At 46.3% G+C, this 15,681-nt stretch overlaps 1 protein-coding gene and 1 long non-coding RNA gene across 2 annotated transcripts; one reads left to right on the top strand and one right to left on the bottom strand.

Annotated features, from left to right (window-relative positions):
• Window positions 1–8,142: 8,142 nt before the first annotated feature.
• LOC120751207 (sprouty-related, EVH1 domain-containing protein 2-like) lies at window positions 8,143–10,197 on the bottom strand. Its single transcript, XM_040060692.2, has 2 exons — window positions 10,141–10,197; window positions 8,143–9,882 (listed from the first exon to the last, which is right to left on the bottom strand). The coding sequence occupies exons 1-2, from the start codon at window positions 10,195–10,197 to the stop codon at window positions 9,229–9,231; spliced, it is 711 nt and encodes a 236-aa protein (XP_039916626.1). The 3' UTR covers window positions 8,143–9,228.
• A 1,242-nt stretch (window positions 10,198–11,439) lies between these two features.
• LOC120749899 (uncharacterized) lies at window positions 11,440–14,942 on the top strand. The gene is made up of 3 exons (XR_005699870.2): window positions 11,440–11,565; window positions 12,406–12,493; window positions 13,959–14,942. It is a non-coding gene; the product is annotated as an uncharacterized LOC120749899 (long non-coding RNA).
• The last annotated feature ends 739 nt before the right edge of the window (window positions 14,943–15,681 follow it).

Genomic DNA, 15,681 nt, shown 5'->3' with positions numbered 1-15,681 from the left:
GCAGAAAGTGGCTCCCATTTCAAACAGCTCTTTTAAGACAGAACTGGGGAGTTGGTGCACTGTGTAGTATAAGAAATCCCCTTTTATGGATGTAGACTGTCATCACAGCCAGTGTCTCTGAGGAGAATGGGGGAAGGAGAATGAGGGAATATCCTCAGCTGGAAGGGACCCACAAGGATCACCAAACTCCAGTTCCTGGCCCTGCACAGGACACCCCAACAATCACACCATGTGTCTGAGTCTTGTCCAAGAGCTTCCTGTTCTCTCTCAGTCTTGGTGCTGTGATCACTTCCCTGAGGAGCCTGTTCTAGTGCCAAATCACCCTCTGGATGAAGAAACATTTCTTAATACCCGAGCTAAACCTTCCCTGACACAGCTCCAGGCTGTTCCCTTGGGTCCTGTCACTGGTCACCTGAGAGAAGAGATCAGTGCCTGCCCCTGCTCTTCCCCTGCTGAGGAAGTGGTAACTGCAGTGAGGTCTCCCCTCAGACTCCTCCAGGCTGAACAAGAAGAGCATGGGAAGTTCACCTCAGAGAGCTGCCAGTCAAGGAGGTGCTTTGGATGCCAAACCTTAAGATACTGGCATCCAAACCCTTCAAGTCCCGGGAGAGAAGTCCTGGTTGCACTTTAGTGTATGGGTCTTTTGCCACTGACTTAAGTGGAATTAGGATTTTACCTCAGGGAACTGGAGAACAGTCTCCAGTTGTTTCCTACAGTTGCCGGAAGGAATCCATTTATTCAAAGTCTAGAGAAGCACAGATGCAGCAAATAGCATTGCACCGGTGATGGCTGCTAAAGTCTTGAAATTAAATGTATGTGGTATATTTGCTACCTCTCTGGCACATTGCAGCCCTTCAAATCTCTCTATAAAGATCTGCAAAGACAGGGGTAAATGTGAGGACTCTGCTCACCCTGCAGCCTGCTCCAGGCCTGTGGCACTTCTGCCCACATGTGGAAGTAAAACTATGTCTCAGCCTTGTGACAGAAGCTGTATTTCAAGTGTGGACTTGGCACTGCTGCAAAGGCTGCCTTGCTCTTGCCAAATGGCTTGCCACAAACCCCTCCATTTCAGACAGATGGATGAAGGAATGAATGCACAGGGTCTCCTGCTTGCCAAAATGCCCACTGTTTGCCCAGAGCCCAGTCAATGGCCACTGAGAAACAGAGTCACTGATCACCCAGCACCTGACCCTCGAGGCCCAGCGAAGCAGAAAACTCCTCTGAGCAGAATCTCTCTGCTTCGTCCTGTTGCTATTTTGTTTGCTGTTTGGAAGCCTGCTCATTTCTGTGGCTGGCTCAACCACTTAATAGGGTCCTGGGGTTTTGCTCTAGATGACGATGTTCACTGAGACGTATTCAGTAAGCGAAGAGAGGAATCCTGCAGCCATCCCCGGGACTTGGGGTCACTGCACAGAAAACCCCATTCATTGTTGCCAAGCCACCAGGGTCAGCCACACAACTGGAGTTTTACCTGTTTATTTAGTTATTTAAAGGGCAGCTATCACTTAGGCCTTTAGATCATGTTGGTAATTTCAGATTTCTGTTCCAAAAGGTTATGTATACACATATTCATATCCACCTTTCCAGTCTGACAGCCTGAGCCATGCTCTTGGTCTGAATGCTCCTCTTGGAGGCACTGACCATGTGGCCTTCCATGGAAAAAGCTGGACTGATGTCCAGCTTGAACATCAGGCCCCATACCCATACATTGCTGTGACAATGGGAGCTTCCTTTTAGATATCCCTCAAAAGAAAGTAAAAAAAGAAGATTGTATTTCTTTTTGTGTTTCATATCTAGGATGAACCAGATTTCCCGCATCTGCATTCAGTCCTAACTTCTATTTTAGCTGTTCAGATTTTTCTGCTCAGACTCCTGAACAAAACCAGCAGAGTACTGCTTCTTTTGGCTGCCCACACCAAAATACTCTCCGCTGTTAAACCGTGGCCAGCACTTTTGCAAAATGTGGTTGAAAGTTATACTATGTAACCTGGCTTTTATCATTGTTCTCAGGAAGTTGTAAAGAGTAAGCGCTTTTAAAGTGAAATCACTTGTGTTCAGTTGTTCCGGAATTGGGCTTTTAAAGCTGGAAATTACTCTCTGGGGCACAAGGATGATAGTGCTTCAAACTTTAGAAGTGTCTGAGCTTTTGGTTTCTGAATGAGGTTGGAGCTAAATGGAATCTGCGTACTGGAAATCTCAGATTTGAAGACAGGGTACATTTGGAAACATATCCAACTTGATGCTCCAAGGGTCTCACTGTATTGACAAGTTCCTATCCCTGTTCTTTTTTACAAGTGAAATGTCACATCAAGAGCTCTATCAGTTAATAAGATAACATTGGCACAACACCGAAGTGGGAAATTAGGAATGTGAAAATCAGCAAAGCACTTGCTCAAAGCAGTAAGCCTAATAGCAGTCCTGTCAGTTGCCTTAAAACTGATGTTGGCCGATTCAGTAGCTCATCGTGACATTAAGCTCAGAAAATGCAAAAAAAGGAACGCCAGTCCACGTGACATTTTCTATATCATTAATAATAATTAAGTAACCTAGATAAGAATTAAATTTAAGGCTGTGTATGACTTGGCAATCTCATCCATCCCCAGGCACGCATTAATTCTCGCTCCCCGAGGCAACGATATGCACTCCTTAACATCAGTGACTCCTTAGGTGATTACATGAATCACATTAAGTCTGAAAATCACTTTGTGCTTCCCTTGCCACCTTGGAGCAGGGAGCTGTCACAGCTCATGCAGAGGGATGGGATGTGTTGCAGCCCTCCCAAACCTTTCTCCTTGCAACCACCCAGAGCGCTTGTAATAAATACAATTCACCAAATTCGATAAATCAAAATTTTAGAATTTTATTGAGAGACAGAATGACAGTCTCTGACAGCCACAATTAAAAGGACAGCGTCGAGCCCCGGATCGGTGCTGGGTGAACACAGTAACACACTTAGCTAGTATGTTACCCCCCAAGTTCACATTTCTGGCTTGGAGCAGTCTCTTTTTATACACTGGATCGCTGAGAGAAACTCGGGACTTCGAGGTTCCTCCTTCTGAGGCAGCCTCATTAGACATTCATGTTCCAGTTCTGGGATTCTGAATAGGGCAGCTGGAGAGGACAATGCTGTTAATGGTTGGATTCAGGTGTGGTGTGAAGAAGTTAATTTCAGGAAGAGACGGATGAGATATCGATCTGACGTAATCATCTGGTTCTCCGGGCTCTCATCTCCTTTTTCCGTTGTCTTTGTTCTCCCCTTAATGATTCCCGGCAGAGGCATCCTCGTGTCCCTTCTTCTGGTAATTCTAATCATGGTTTCTTCGTGTCCCTCCCATGTCTTTTCAGGCAAAAGAAATTCCTGTACCCTTCTCTGGGCCGTTTTCATCTGAGTTAACCCTTAGCATACTGGATTAGAAACAAAACTTATAGGGGTTGAATTACATTTTACATCTTTTAACATGAATTAACTTTAGGACATATATCACAGCTGCCAGGAGATCCTGCCTCACATGATGTTAGGCAGCAGCCTTGGAATCCAACAGAAGCCAAAACAAACTCTGTCAACTCTTCCCAAATGAATTTACAAGCCGGGAATGAGATGAATGGCATGGCGTGGTTGCGCCCTGCTGCAGGGAAGCGACTAAAAATATTTGTGGGGATCTAAGTGACCCCAAAAATATACACATACTTTCCACCATTTAAGTATCTTGTCTCTGGGTGGAAGCCAAACATTTTTCTATTTATTTCCATGTATGTCATCAAGATTCTAAGGAATTTAATTGCCTAAATACATCCTGGAAAAGAACAAGGAGTTAGGAGGATGTTAACTCACCTAACATCGTGTGCTGAAGAAAGGAAAGCATCTCCTTGCTGCTCTCACAGAAAAAAGGCTGCATTTCTTTTATTACAAGAAGACAAGTTTTGTCTGTGATAAGTACTGAGAACACATGCAACGATACCGCTTGTTTCCAGGCATCCTGACAGCTACTTCAAATCTGCATTTTCAAGTGGGATTAGCAGAGAAAGGAGATTTACACACCCCTTGCTGGCAGCTTGGTTTGTGCTCCATGCAGCGAGGCTCCTGACAAAGCCCAAAATTCCCAATAAATCTCCAAGATGATAGGAGAAATTACCTTTGCATGAAGATGGTAGTGAACTTGTGCTCAGGACAGACTGTGTCAAAAAATCCCCATATGACTTTATGGAAGCAATTCAAAGCCTTGCACTTGTTTTCACAACAGGTAAATCTGTTCTACCCATTTAAATCACAAGCTCTCCCAAGCAGAGTGAGAAAAACTTCCTACCCAGTGATTAAAGGAGGTCGGGTGAACTCCCCTTGTGCATCCTGACCCTGAAGGAAACCCCAGACAGCTGCATTCCTGAGAAATGCTGCTTCCCTTGGTCCCTTGGAGAAGAACAGAGCTGCAGGGTTATCCCTTGCAGTTGCCCTCCACTCACTCTGCCATTCCTGACCTGATGCTGCTTCTATGAGAGGCTTCTTAGAAGCATTTGTAGGCTTCCTGAGGGAGCAGTCAAGAAAATCCTCTCCTTACCCTCTGACTCTTCAGTTTCACAGGCTACAGGAAGAACAATTCACAGGTGGAACTGTGTTTGAAGCCAAGGATGCCTCCCCACGGGGAGAGCCTGGGTGTGAGCTGGGTCAGCACAGCTGCTGCTTAAGCAGGGAAAAAAGATGCCTGGAGAGCCACTCTGACCCAGGCAACGATAGCTGCACATTTGGTGTCAAGTCCCTGCTAGAAAATGCCAAACTGCTTTTGCCAGACCCTAAAACTCAGCCCCGGCGAGGACATTATTCTAAAATGCGTTTTGTATTACATTTACCAGTGAACTAGATTTCTTTTTTAAAGCCATAAAATATTCAACATATGGTTTCGTATGGTTGCAAGCTTACAGTACCTGTGTCCTCTCCAATTTCAGTCTCTGTGATGGCATCCTACCAATGATGAGTTAATTATGCTGCAGAAAGCTGGCTGACATTCATGGTGCCTCCTATCTTGATGACACTTGCCACAGATGACATTTTCCACAGATTCAGTGCCCAAATGTAACATTTTCTGGTTCAGTTCAGAAATCTCCAGGCATAAGCAACACCTTTGATCCACAGATGAAAGCAAAAGGACATTGCAGGCTGCAAGGAACATGGTTTAGCCAGGCAATTTGTGGGATTCAAATGGCCAGGGAATAGAGTTGGCGTTCTTCTCCATTAGTTAAGCGAGTGTGATGGACTGTGAGCAATCCTTTGCAGCTTTGCTGTGGATGGAGCCAAACACCAACACAAACGGAATGATTTTGTGTGCAGCAAGCCCTGAGGGCAGCACCTGACCCACAGTGAGCATTTCTCATGAGGGCTGCAGGTCTTTTTAAAAAACATGTAACATCTACATAACACTGCATAATAAATGCACGCAGAAATCTTTGTTTATATGAGCGTATCATGTTTCTAGGAAAATGTAAACAAAGATAAATGAATAAAAAGTGCCTCCCTCTCTTACATACTGCTTGAGGCAGCTTTGTTGTTCAGCAGCCAAACAACCAGCAGCACATAAAAAAGGAGCAAGAGCTTGGTTATCACTTCACTATGGAAAAATAAACCTGGGCTTTACAGATGTAGTCAGCATTGGCCTAACCAAGCCGTTGGAAATAATCATAAAAATTCAGATATACTCACTGTTTTCTCCGTTGATTGGTGGCAGCCTGGTTTCCATCTAAACTGGATTATTCTCTTTCCATTCTAAACCTCTCTGAGCAGGGATGGCAGTGCCAGGCACCTCAGGCGTCTCTCTTTCCCCGTGGCTGCAAACCTCCTCTGTGTGCCCTCAGCAAACCGGGATGGCGGCCCTTGCTATCTGAGGCCTTTCCCTGCTCCCCCCTTTTCTCCTCACAGCCCTGCGGAGATGAAACAAAGCAAAACAACAACAGCCCTGCAGTTATTGTTATTTTATCTCTCACTCAGCCCAAGGCTGAGTGAGGGGTGAGGACTCAGGGGAGAAGAGCAGGGAGAGCAAGAAAAGGAGCCTTGGCCGCTGCCATGGCCGCCAGGGCCTACTGGGGCCTGGTGCTGCCAGGCCGCGTCCTCCCGCCAAAACATCTGAAAAACGCCTAAAAAACCACCGGAAAAAACCCACCTGTCCTCATCCTCCCTTCCGTGTCTGGATGAGAATGGCCTGTGCACGAGGGTAAGCAGCCTTTCCTGGCCAAAACTGTGAAATAAAGCAATTTTTTTTTCCTTAGAAACACCGAGAAATGGAAATGCCCCCATTCTGTTCCCCCCTCACTCCCCAGCCACCTCAACAATAAACGGCACAATTGTGACAATGAACGGCATCATTTTGATATGATGTATTTGTATTTACATGGTACATTTTAAAGCAATAGCTACACTGATCATACATATTAGAAACAATAAAAAAAGAAGTTAAGAACTAAAATGTACATCATACACTTGTATATATATATATTTACACAGAGGTAAAAAGGCTTATAAAAATCAATACAACAGGGTTTTAACTTTTAGTATATAGATACATAATGATGAGGCTTCAGGCACTTTAATTTGTTAACATGAGCAATAGCTTGGAAAAAAACCCCAAAAAACCAAACCAAACCAAACCAACAAACAAAAAAACCCCCAACAAACAAACAAACAAACACACCAAAACCTTTCCACAACAGGAAAAAAATAAAAAATTGGTTAATGTTTTTGTTACCACAGATACAAAAATAAAACCTGAATAATTTCTCTCAAATGATTGATGTCAGTATTGTAAAGCTGACTGGGAGAATGCTACACACTGTTCAACAGCAGTGTGGAAATTAAGGAGAAATATTTACAAAAAGCCACCCATTTCTATCCTTGTGCCCTTACACCACTGCCATCACGAACCAAATAACGTATGCAGCGAAATCTACAAGTATTACAAAAACCCAAGAGAAGAGGGAGGAAGGAGGAGGGAAAGAAAAACAAAATAAAAAAAAGAGGGACTTTTTTTTTTATAACTTTTATTTTCAGACATGCAGAAAGGCTTGGAGTATGTCTACTTTACTTAAATAAATAGGGGCACTTCAAGACTGGACAAAAAACTGTAAGATCTTTTTGTAGTGTTGTGCTTTATAAAGGGAAGATCTTACAGGTGTTTGTTTACATGAAACAACTTTTGAGAACAGAAATAAAAGGAAAAGGTTGTTTCATTAATTATTTTTTTTTACGAGGCTGGCTTGATGTTTACTAGACACCAATGAGAGATTTGTCAACTGCTATTAGGCACAAAATATTTGTATTTCATTCAGCAAACCCAGACACATCACCCAGAGTGTAACACTCCATCCCTTTTCCACTATCATTCAATTTTTTTTTCTCCAACTGAAAAAAATCCCCAGTAACTGCTATGAATTAAACTTACCCAACTCTGTAGTGTACAACAAGCACATTGCATACTTAATGGTTGACTAAAAAGCTGTGATTAACTCTCAGAGGAACCGTTGGGACATTCCACCAAGAAAGAACGGCAAGGATTCCTTTTACATTTATTTGGCAAATTAATTCTTAAAAAAAAAAAAAAAAAATCCTCTCTTTTAAGACTGATGTCAACGTGCAATAGAGGAAGGGAAAGGACATGCGCCCACTGGCAATTTACTGCAGAAAGAAATAATGGCAGGAACAGCAGTGCCAGCCTTGACAAGCCAATCCCTAGCTGCCTCAAAGTATTCCGATTGTACTATGCTAGTTAGAGCTCACTGCGCTAAATCTTTTTTTATTATTTTTTAATAAAAATTATTTGGCTATTCCTTGTAATATATTAGAAAAATACTCTTTTTCCAAGCTAATTACAAGCCTTGTACACAAGACAACATGATATTAAAAAAAATAATTAGGAAAAAAAAATCAAAAGTAATATTATCCTGTTGTATGCACCTCATGCATCCACTTGCTAAACCTGGGTGGTGAACTGGGGAGGGGGAAAGCCAGGCAGACACCTCAGTCTGGCTCCTGCAAAGACACGCATGCTCCATCCCATGGGCTTACAGCAATGTGCTGTGGAAGTTATCTGGCAGATTGGGACCAGACTGGAAGTGGCAGTTAACAGCCTAGCTTTGGATTTTTTTTTAAATAACCTCCTTAGATTGCTACATGTTTTTACTACAGTGGACGCAAATGTTCTCATGCTCATGTATACAGAAAACAAACACACACGATTTCCTATATAATCCACCACTTAATGCAGCATTTCCCCAGAATTGCCACAATAGTGCTTTTGACATTGCATTGTTAGTAATTCTTTGCATATCAACAGTTTTCCTCATCTGGAACCTTAGTGTTTTATTCACAGATCTCTACGTTGCTGGCTAATGAAGAAGTTCCCTTTCTTTATTGGGCAGAGCTCTGAAAACACATTTTTCCAATGTTATTCAGGGAAAAGAGAAAAGCCTAAAATTTCAGTTTCCCTTTCAAGTAGTGGTCTGAAATGATTTACACGTAAGGAGGACTACTGGATTCTCAATGGTTATGTGACTATGGTAACTGAGCCTTACTTTCTGTTCACAGAGCTTTAACAAACAGAGAAATAATTTAAGATGTTTGCAGAAGGAAATTATGATGGACCCTAGATGAGAAACTGCAGCTCAGATGGCTATTTTAGCTTTGGAAAACAGAACAAAAAACCCAAAGAAAACCACTGACAGAAACACTGTGTTGTGGTACAAGTTTGTTACTAGCACACCTTCTATACACACACGATAGCTTGACAGTAAGTTAAAATATATTCCGAGTGAGATCTCATTCACTACACCGCCCCATTTCGCAAAATGCCAAAGCTTGCTAAACACGCTGATGGTACCACACAAGCAGAGGCAACCTGGAGATGTTCTACAATCCACCACCATTTAAAGCAGTTCTTCTCTCAAACTCATTTTAAATGAAAAAAAAAACCAACAAAAAAAAACCCCCAAAAAAACATGTACAAGACAGTCTGTTTTGATTACAGATTAATAATACAAAAGTCTATGCTGTAGGTTAGTTAGTTAGAACAGTTGATGAGCAAATCAATGCAGTGTGAGCCCCAGATGACCCAATGTAAAGTGATCCATACTGGTGGTTTCCGGATGCCGTCGGGCACAGCGGCTGCATTAAAGTGAGTGACCTCAGTGCTCCAAAACCAACGTGTTCCTTTGAACTACGGGACAAACCTAACATTTTGAACGCATCTGTAGTCATCCAGCAGCTTTGTGTTTCCCACCACAGCACCTGCACATGACCCCACAGTGGTAACAAGCCCGAAGCCGCAAGTAACAGCACATACACGGAGCAATGAAAGACAAGGCGATAAGGGCCATCCACCGGAGGCAAAACATTTCATCACTGGTGTCGCACGAGCAAGGATCTGTATAGTCTCCTTCTGGGTCGGACATACAGTGACAGAGCATAGTGTCCGCGCACCACATACAGCTCACTCGATGGATCCAAGTCTTGACGCGGTCTGGAGCATCCTGGCATTGACCCCGCTTGTTCTCCTCGTGGTTGAACATGTCCCTGCAGTACACACACCACGACCTCTCATCGTCTTCTTTCCTCCTGACCTTGAATTTGACAGGCTGAGTCTTTATCACAGCAACCTTGGTATCTTCACCCAGGTCAAAGTCCGAGTTGTCTACGTAAGGATAAGTGTATTCGTGTTTCGAGGCCTCGCTTTTGGCAAAACGTACATAGGAGTCCATGTCGTCGGGATCGAAGCTCTTTCCTCGTGCTGGGGCATGGCGATAATCCTTGTATCCAGTCATCCAAATCTTTTCCTGAGGATTGATGCGCACTATCTCCTCATCGTCATCCGGAAAGTTGACGCGCCGGTAGGATCGTGGTCCTACTGACTGTGGAAGCAGGAAGGAGATGAAGAGAGAGAAAAGATAAATAAGCCCACTTTGCTACTGGTAATGCCCGTCCCCTTGCTTCCCAAAGAGACAATATTTAACAACTGTGTCTTTCCTTCTTTATATTCACCGTGATCCATCACAGCCTTTGGCTCAGGAGGGAGTACAACTGTCACAGTCCTACACTGTACTACTTACAGGGACAGAGACAGCTAACAGGGAATACCCTGCCTCTCCATGCCCCGGGGAGGGTTTTACTGACTGTTCGATTCGTTCTTTGGATGGCTTGAAGTGGGAGAAAGTCCCCTGAAGCATGCATGAAGAAGAGGAGGCTGTGGGAGGAGGTGGTAGATCTGACACACGAGCAGCAGGACAGCAGTCGTGTGACTTAGGGTTCAGTCTGTGGTGAGAGCTGGAACAGAACGCCTTTGCTTTCCCGCTCTGGTGACGGTCCCCAGCATGGGCTATGCTCTAGTGCAGGAGCCATTTGTGCCGCCTCAGCCTGTGGCAGTGAGGAAACAGGTAAGCTCAAGGCAGATTTCCTCAGGTCTGTGTTCCCCACATCACAGGTTGTTTGAGGAGAAATCGAAGGAATCCACATATTAAATGTGCAATGGAGGCACTCAGCTCCTGCAGGTGTGGGTCTGTGACACCCGTTTCTGGCCTTTTCCCGAGGAGAATGGCTCCATTACCATGGAGAATGGGGTAATTGCTGTCTGTCTGGACACGATGAGGCACCTGACCTTGCTTCAGCTGCTGGACTCTGGGAGTCTGTGTCACCCAGTTCCTGGTCCTGAGCTCCTCAGACCTCTCACTGTGCACCTTTCTCCACTGCCAGTCCTTTGGATGCTGCCGTTCCCCTATTCCACTTTCTTTCAGAGTCAGTCCCAGATGGCTGCTATGCCAAAAACTTTGCACTCCTGGGTGATGTTCCCCTCTGCTGGGATGTGATGGATTATTAGTTGGAAACCAGGCAGAGGAGCAGTGCATGCAGCACTTGGATTTTGGCTTTGCCCTGAGATTCCTGCCTCCTTGTCAGTCCTAGCTGTAAGTGAGCATTCACTCTGGAGAAATGAGTGCCTGCTGTGTGGGTGGCTGCACTGGGACATGGGAACCTGGATCTACCAGGCTATTATCTCTGCCTTCATTCCTTTCCCTAGGAAGCCACTGACAACGCTGCTGAAGCCTCTGGAATCACCAATCACTGGATATCAGCAGGTGGATTCCCAAGTTCAGCCTTGGGCACCTGCAGTAGAAGAGGGGTCCTTATCCCCAGCAAGGAGAGGCCGGTGCCCCAGGGTGTCAGGTGCAGCCAACGAGCTGTCCAGGGAATGAGCAGCAAGTCCCCTGTGCCCCTGCCCTCACACTCAGAGCGGCAGCAGCTGCAGGTGAGAGCTGTCAGCAGGATGAGGGCTCAGAGCCCTGCTCAGAGCAGTGCCAGGTGAAAACTGTTTGGATGATGAGGGGGCAGTTCCTGCTGAGGGCTGCTTTAAGAGGGGTTTGTCTCAGTTCCCTCTGGTCTAGAGCTGCTGGAGGAGGGGGCTTTTTATTGGGTCTCCTGGGATAGCTTATGGCGTGATGGTGTGAGTATGTCATGGGGTTGGGATGCGCTTATATGTGGAGCACTGTTTAATGGAGGTGCTGAGGGGCAAACCTTTGTGCCAGGAAGAAGCAGCTGAACAGGTGAGCTAGTTTGGGTTTGCAGGGGGAACTTTTCTCCTTTCCCTCTTCAATTCCATCTTGCCAGTCCCTCCCTGGTGCCCCCAGCAGGGAAAAAAAAAAGGTGGTGGTGGGGGGGTTGAAGACAAAAGAAGTTTATATTGAGGGGAGAAACTCCTTTTCTGTTGTTGCCTGTAATTAAACTGGGGGGAATCCTACTTCACCTGGGATTTTAAGGGTATGAATTAAAGGAAAACTTGGCTTTTTCAGTGTGTTGGGGATATCAGTTGACAGGGAATCCCTGTTTTCTCTTTTAAATGGAAGGGGGGAAAATATTGTTGTGTTAGGGGTTTGAATTGAGGGTAACCCCCCATTTTCGTTATGCTAAGGCTTAAAGTGGGACGGAAGCCCTGTTGTTGTTCCTTTTAAAGGGTTTGCATAGAGGTAAAAATCTCCCTTTTTCCATAACTTGAGGGATTTAATTTGAGGAAGACCCCCTGCTTTTCTGTTCTGTTGGGGATTAAATTGGAGGGGAGAATACACTTCTTTGCCATTGTATTCACTTAAGTTAAGGCTAGCTTGGCTGGTAGAGGCTTAGTTGTTTTGCTCTATGTGATTTTTAAGGTTTTCTTCTGTTTAGTGGTTTTAAGGTGGTCTTTAACAAATTGTTGTGTAGTTTTATTTTGTTTGTACATGGTCTATGGTAAGGGATATGGTCTATTTACTTAAGGCCGTATTTCTGAGTAGAAGTATGTTTCTTTGGAGTGGAAGTAAAGCTGGGTATCTGTGGTAAAGGTCAATGGAGTGAGGTGAGGCGTGACCAGTGGACAGAAGCAGCTGTTATTGCTCTGGTCTCACTTTCAGGTTTGGTTACAGCAGCACCGAAGCAGATGCAGAGACCATCTTGACATCCACAGTGCTGAGGCATTCTTTTCTGTCGAGGATGGACTTGGTCGGCTTGTCTTCTGAAAGCTAAGTGTTGGGAACAGGGGTCACAATAAAGGGAGAAACCTTTTCAGTCCCAGGAGGCAATTTAAAGCTAGCTTAGAGGAGAGGGCCTTAGAGGGACAGACCCCTCAGAAGTAAAGGGTGAGGGTTTCTCCCCAGCATCACCAGAGCCTTTGCCAGGCAGGGCAATTCTGACCCATCTTTGTGTTCTAGCAAGCTTCATGTCTTCAGCCTTCTTTGAGTCTTTGAGAGTTCACAGGCTTAGGGTACACCGAGATGTTCCTGGCCAGCCCTGGGATCTCTGTCCCAGAACTATCCCTGGTTGCAAGATGTAGGGTTATAATGAAGTAGGGTATAGCAGGGGCACTTGACAGTGACACACAGAGGCTGAGGGAGGATTTGAGAGGTAAAGGATGCAAGGGCTAGAGAGCACATAGTGAAAATAAGGGGTACAGGCTAGGATACAAGTTAGAGTTACAGGTATACCAGCCCTCACAACACTCCTGTTTCCTTGAGAGCAGCTGCAGGCAGCAACCCTAATGCAGGACAGTGGCAGAAGACCTGACAGTGGCAGGCAGTAACACTAAGGCGAGGGCTAGGCAGGAAGTGATAGCGGGGAGCAGGGTCTGCAGGGCTGGGTCTAACTGAGGATTTCCCACCCTGACCCACCCTGGGATCTCCTGTCTCCCCGCAGCTGGGGATTGCTCCTCCCGTTCCTTGAGGCGGCGGTTGGTAAGGCTTTGTGCCTTTGCCACTGCAAAGAGTTGGGCTCTGTCAGCCTCTGCCCTGACTCAGGGCCAGACTTAGTTAGGGTAGGAGAAACTGTGGATAACGTGTCCTGCCTGCAGGACAACCCTTGGGACCCTGGATAAGGAGCATCCTCGGCTGCAAGAATAGGGCTGTAGAGAAGTAGGGTCCAGCAGGGCACTTGATGGAGACACACAAAGGCTGGGGGAGGGCTTGAGAGGTAAAGGACTCAAGGGCCAAAGAGCACACAGTGAAAATAAGGGGTACAGGCTAGCATACAAGTTAGAGTACAGGTATATCAGCCCTCACAACATTGCTGTTTCTCTGAGAGCAGCTGCAGGCAGCAACCCGAATGTAGAACAGTGCCAGAATACCTGACAGGGGCAGGTAGAAACCCTAAGGGTAGGGCTAGCAAGTAAGTGAGAGTGGGGGGCGGGGGGAAGAGTCCACTGGATTGGGGTTCAGCATAGGATGCCCACCCTGGGATCTCCCTGTCCTGCTGCAACTGGGGATGCTCACACCCCTGGTGGAGGCTGTAGTGGGTGTGCTCAGCACTAATAATGCCACAAAGACTTTGGCTCTGCAGCTGTCAGCCTCTGAGCGAAGCCAAAACGTGCTGCCCAAGGACCTGGGCATTCTTAGGATGTGTTGAGTAGCAGAATTGCTGGTTTTTGTCTGATGTGCTGCTAAGATCATGCTTTGATGTTTGGTTTTCTTAACAGCAGCTGATGAAGAGACACCAGCCTGGTGACAGCAGGACATTCCCAGAGGGCAAGGTGGCCTTCCTTGACTCCCAACGTGGATTCTGATCCCCGGATGTCCCAGAGATAAGTGGAGGGCTCGGGGCACAGAGGGGATGAAAATGGGGTGCTGGGTTGGGACTTGCCGGAGGGATTTGAGTCAGGTTTGGATAGGGGGATGTCCAAGATGTGACCCCTTAGGCCACATCAAGGGTATCTCTCCCAGCACTGAAGTGTGCAGGGCCGAGCAGTCCCAATGCGCGTCGTGTCACTTGTCTGTCGTGTCTTTTGTGTGTCTCGTGTGGCAGGTCTTTTGCCTTAGCCCTTTGAGGGGCCTATCAAAAACACCAGGCGTTGTTCTTAGCATCTCCCTGTTCCTTGGCCAGGTGCTGATACCTTTGAGCCACTGGTTTGGACTTACATCTGAATCGCATCTCTTCAGAAGCGTCCAGTCCAATGTCTTCTCAGGTCTTGTTCTGAGCTGTATGGACAGCTGTGCACTGCCGTGATCCATTGTGGTGGGTTAGGACTTGTCCAAAAGCAAAGATAGAGGATTCTGACCGTAGGACTCTTGGGCATCCATCTTTGCGGCTCTTGGAATGAGTCCTCTTGTTAGCATCTTCTTCCTGCAGGGTTCTGTGAGCCTGGCCAGCTCACCCTTGGTCTTACCTTGGTCATCTCATTCCGAGTCCTCACTGTCATTCTTCTTGCCAAGAGTTTTCTCTCCCTGTTGTGTCCCCTCGTTTGTTGTCTCCTGTGTCACAGGTGCCAGTGAGTGTTTGGCCCGGAGCTGCTCTGCCCTGCTGCCTAGTTGGCTGTAGGGGTAATAGGACAAGCCCCGGGGACCTGAAATGGGTGGTGTAGGGTGGAGTTGGACTGTAGAGGGCCTTCCTAGGTTGCCACCAGATGCCTGCATCTGTCAGGTTATGCTGCAGCGCTTTGACATTTTTCCCTAACTTCCTTTCAGGTGCAGATGGATTGAGCCCGTGGCAGAGCACCCCTCCCTGAAGCGGTCAGTCACTGTTTGTCTTTGCGGGGGTGGTGTGCGTGGTGACTATGTAACAGCGTTGTTCTTTGTCTTTACTTTGAGGAAGTGAAGCCAGATAGTGGCAGTCAGGGTGATGTGAGCAAGGTGAGCGGTGATTGGCGGACAGAAGAAGCTGCTGTTGTTCAAGTCTCACTTGCTGGTGCCCCTCTAAGTATCTGTTTTTGTGTGTTTTAGGTGGTCCCCTCCCATTACGCCGAGTTCCCCTCACCAACCAGATGATGGATCTGCTTTGCCCGTCTTGTGAGTCCTCTGGGGAGCAGCACAGGACTCTGTGATGAAGCCTTGCTCTTCTCTGTTTGAAGGTGCCATCCTGGTTGGCTTTGGTGTTAATAGCCTGGGCATGGAGGTGGGTAGGGAGGAGGAAGAGTGAGGGTCCACTCAAGATTCCACCTTGTTGCATCAATACAGAGCTCTGCACAAACACAAAGCTGGACACGGCTGTTTTGTAACTCACAAATACGTTTTATGGCATTGAAAAGGCTTGATAATCTTGCAAATCTCTTTTTCCTGAGAGCAGAGTCCCTCAGCCCACGGAGTGTGCCCTGATCTCCACGCTGCCCTCCAGTCACACACCTGTACAGGGCCAACTGGTCATTTCATGGTCAATTTTTATTTCATTTTAATTTTACATGGAGCATCCATCTGTGAGTGAGACGT

Source organism: Hirundo rustica, chromosome 3 (genome assembly GCF_015227805.2).
Source record: "Hirundo rustica isolate bHirRus1 chromosome 3, bHirRus1.pri.v3, whole genome shotgun sequence".
In the NCBI taxonomy this organism is placed as follows: Eukaryota; Metazoa; Chordata; class Aves; order Passeriformes; family Hirundinidae; genus Hirundo; species Hirundo rustica.
This window is presented reverse-complemented; position numbering and strand designations above follow the sequence as displayed.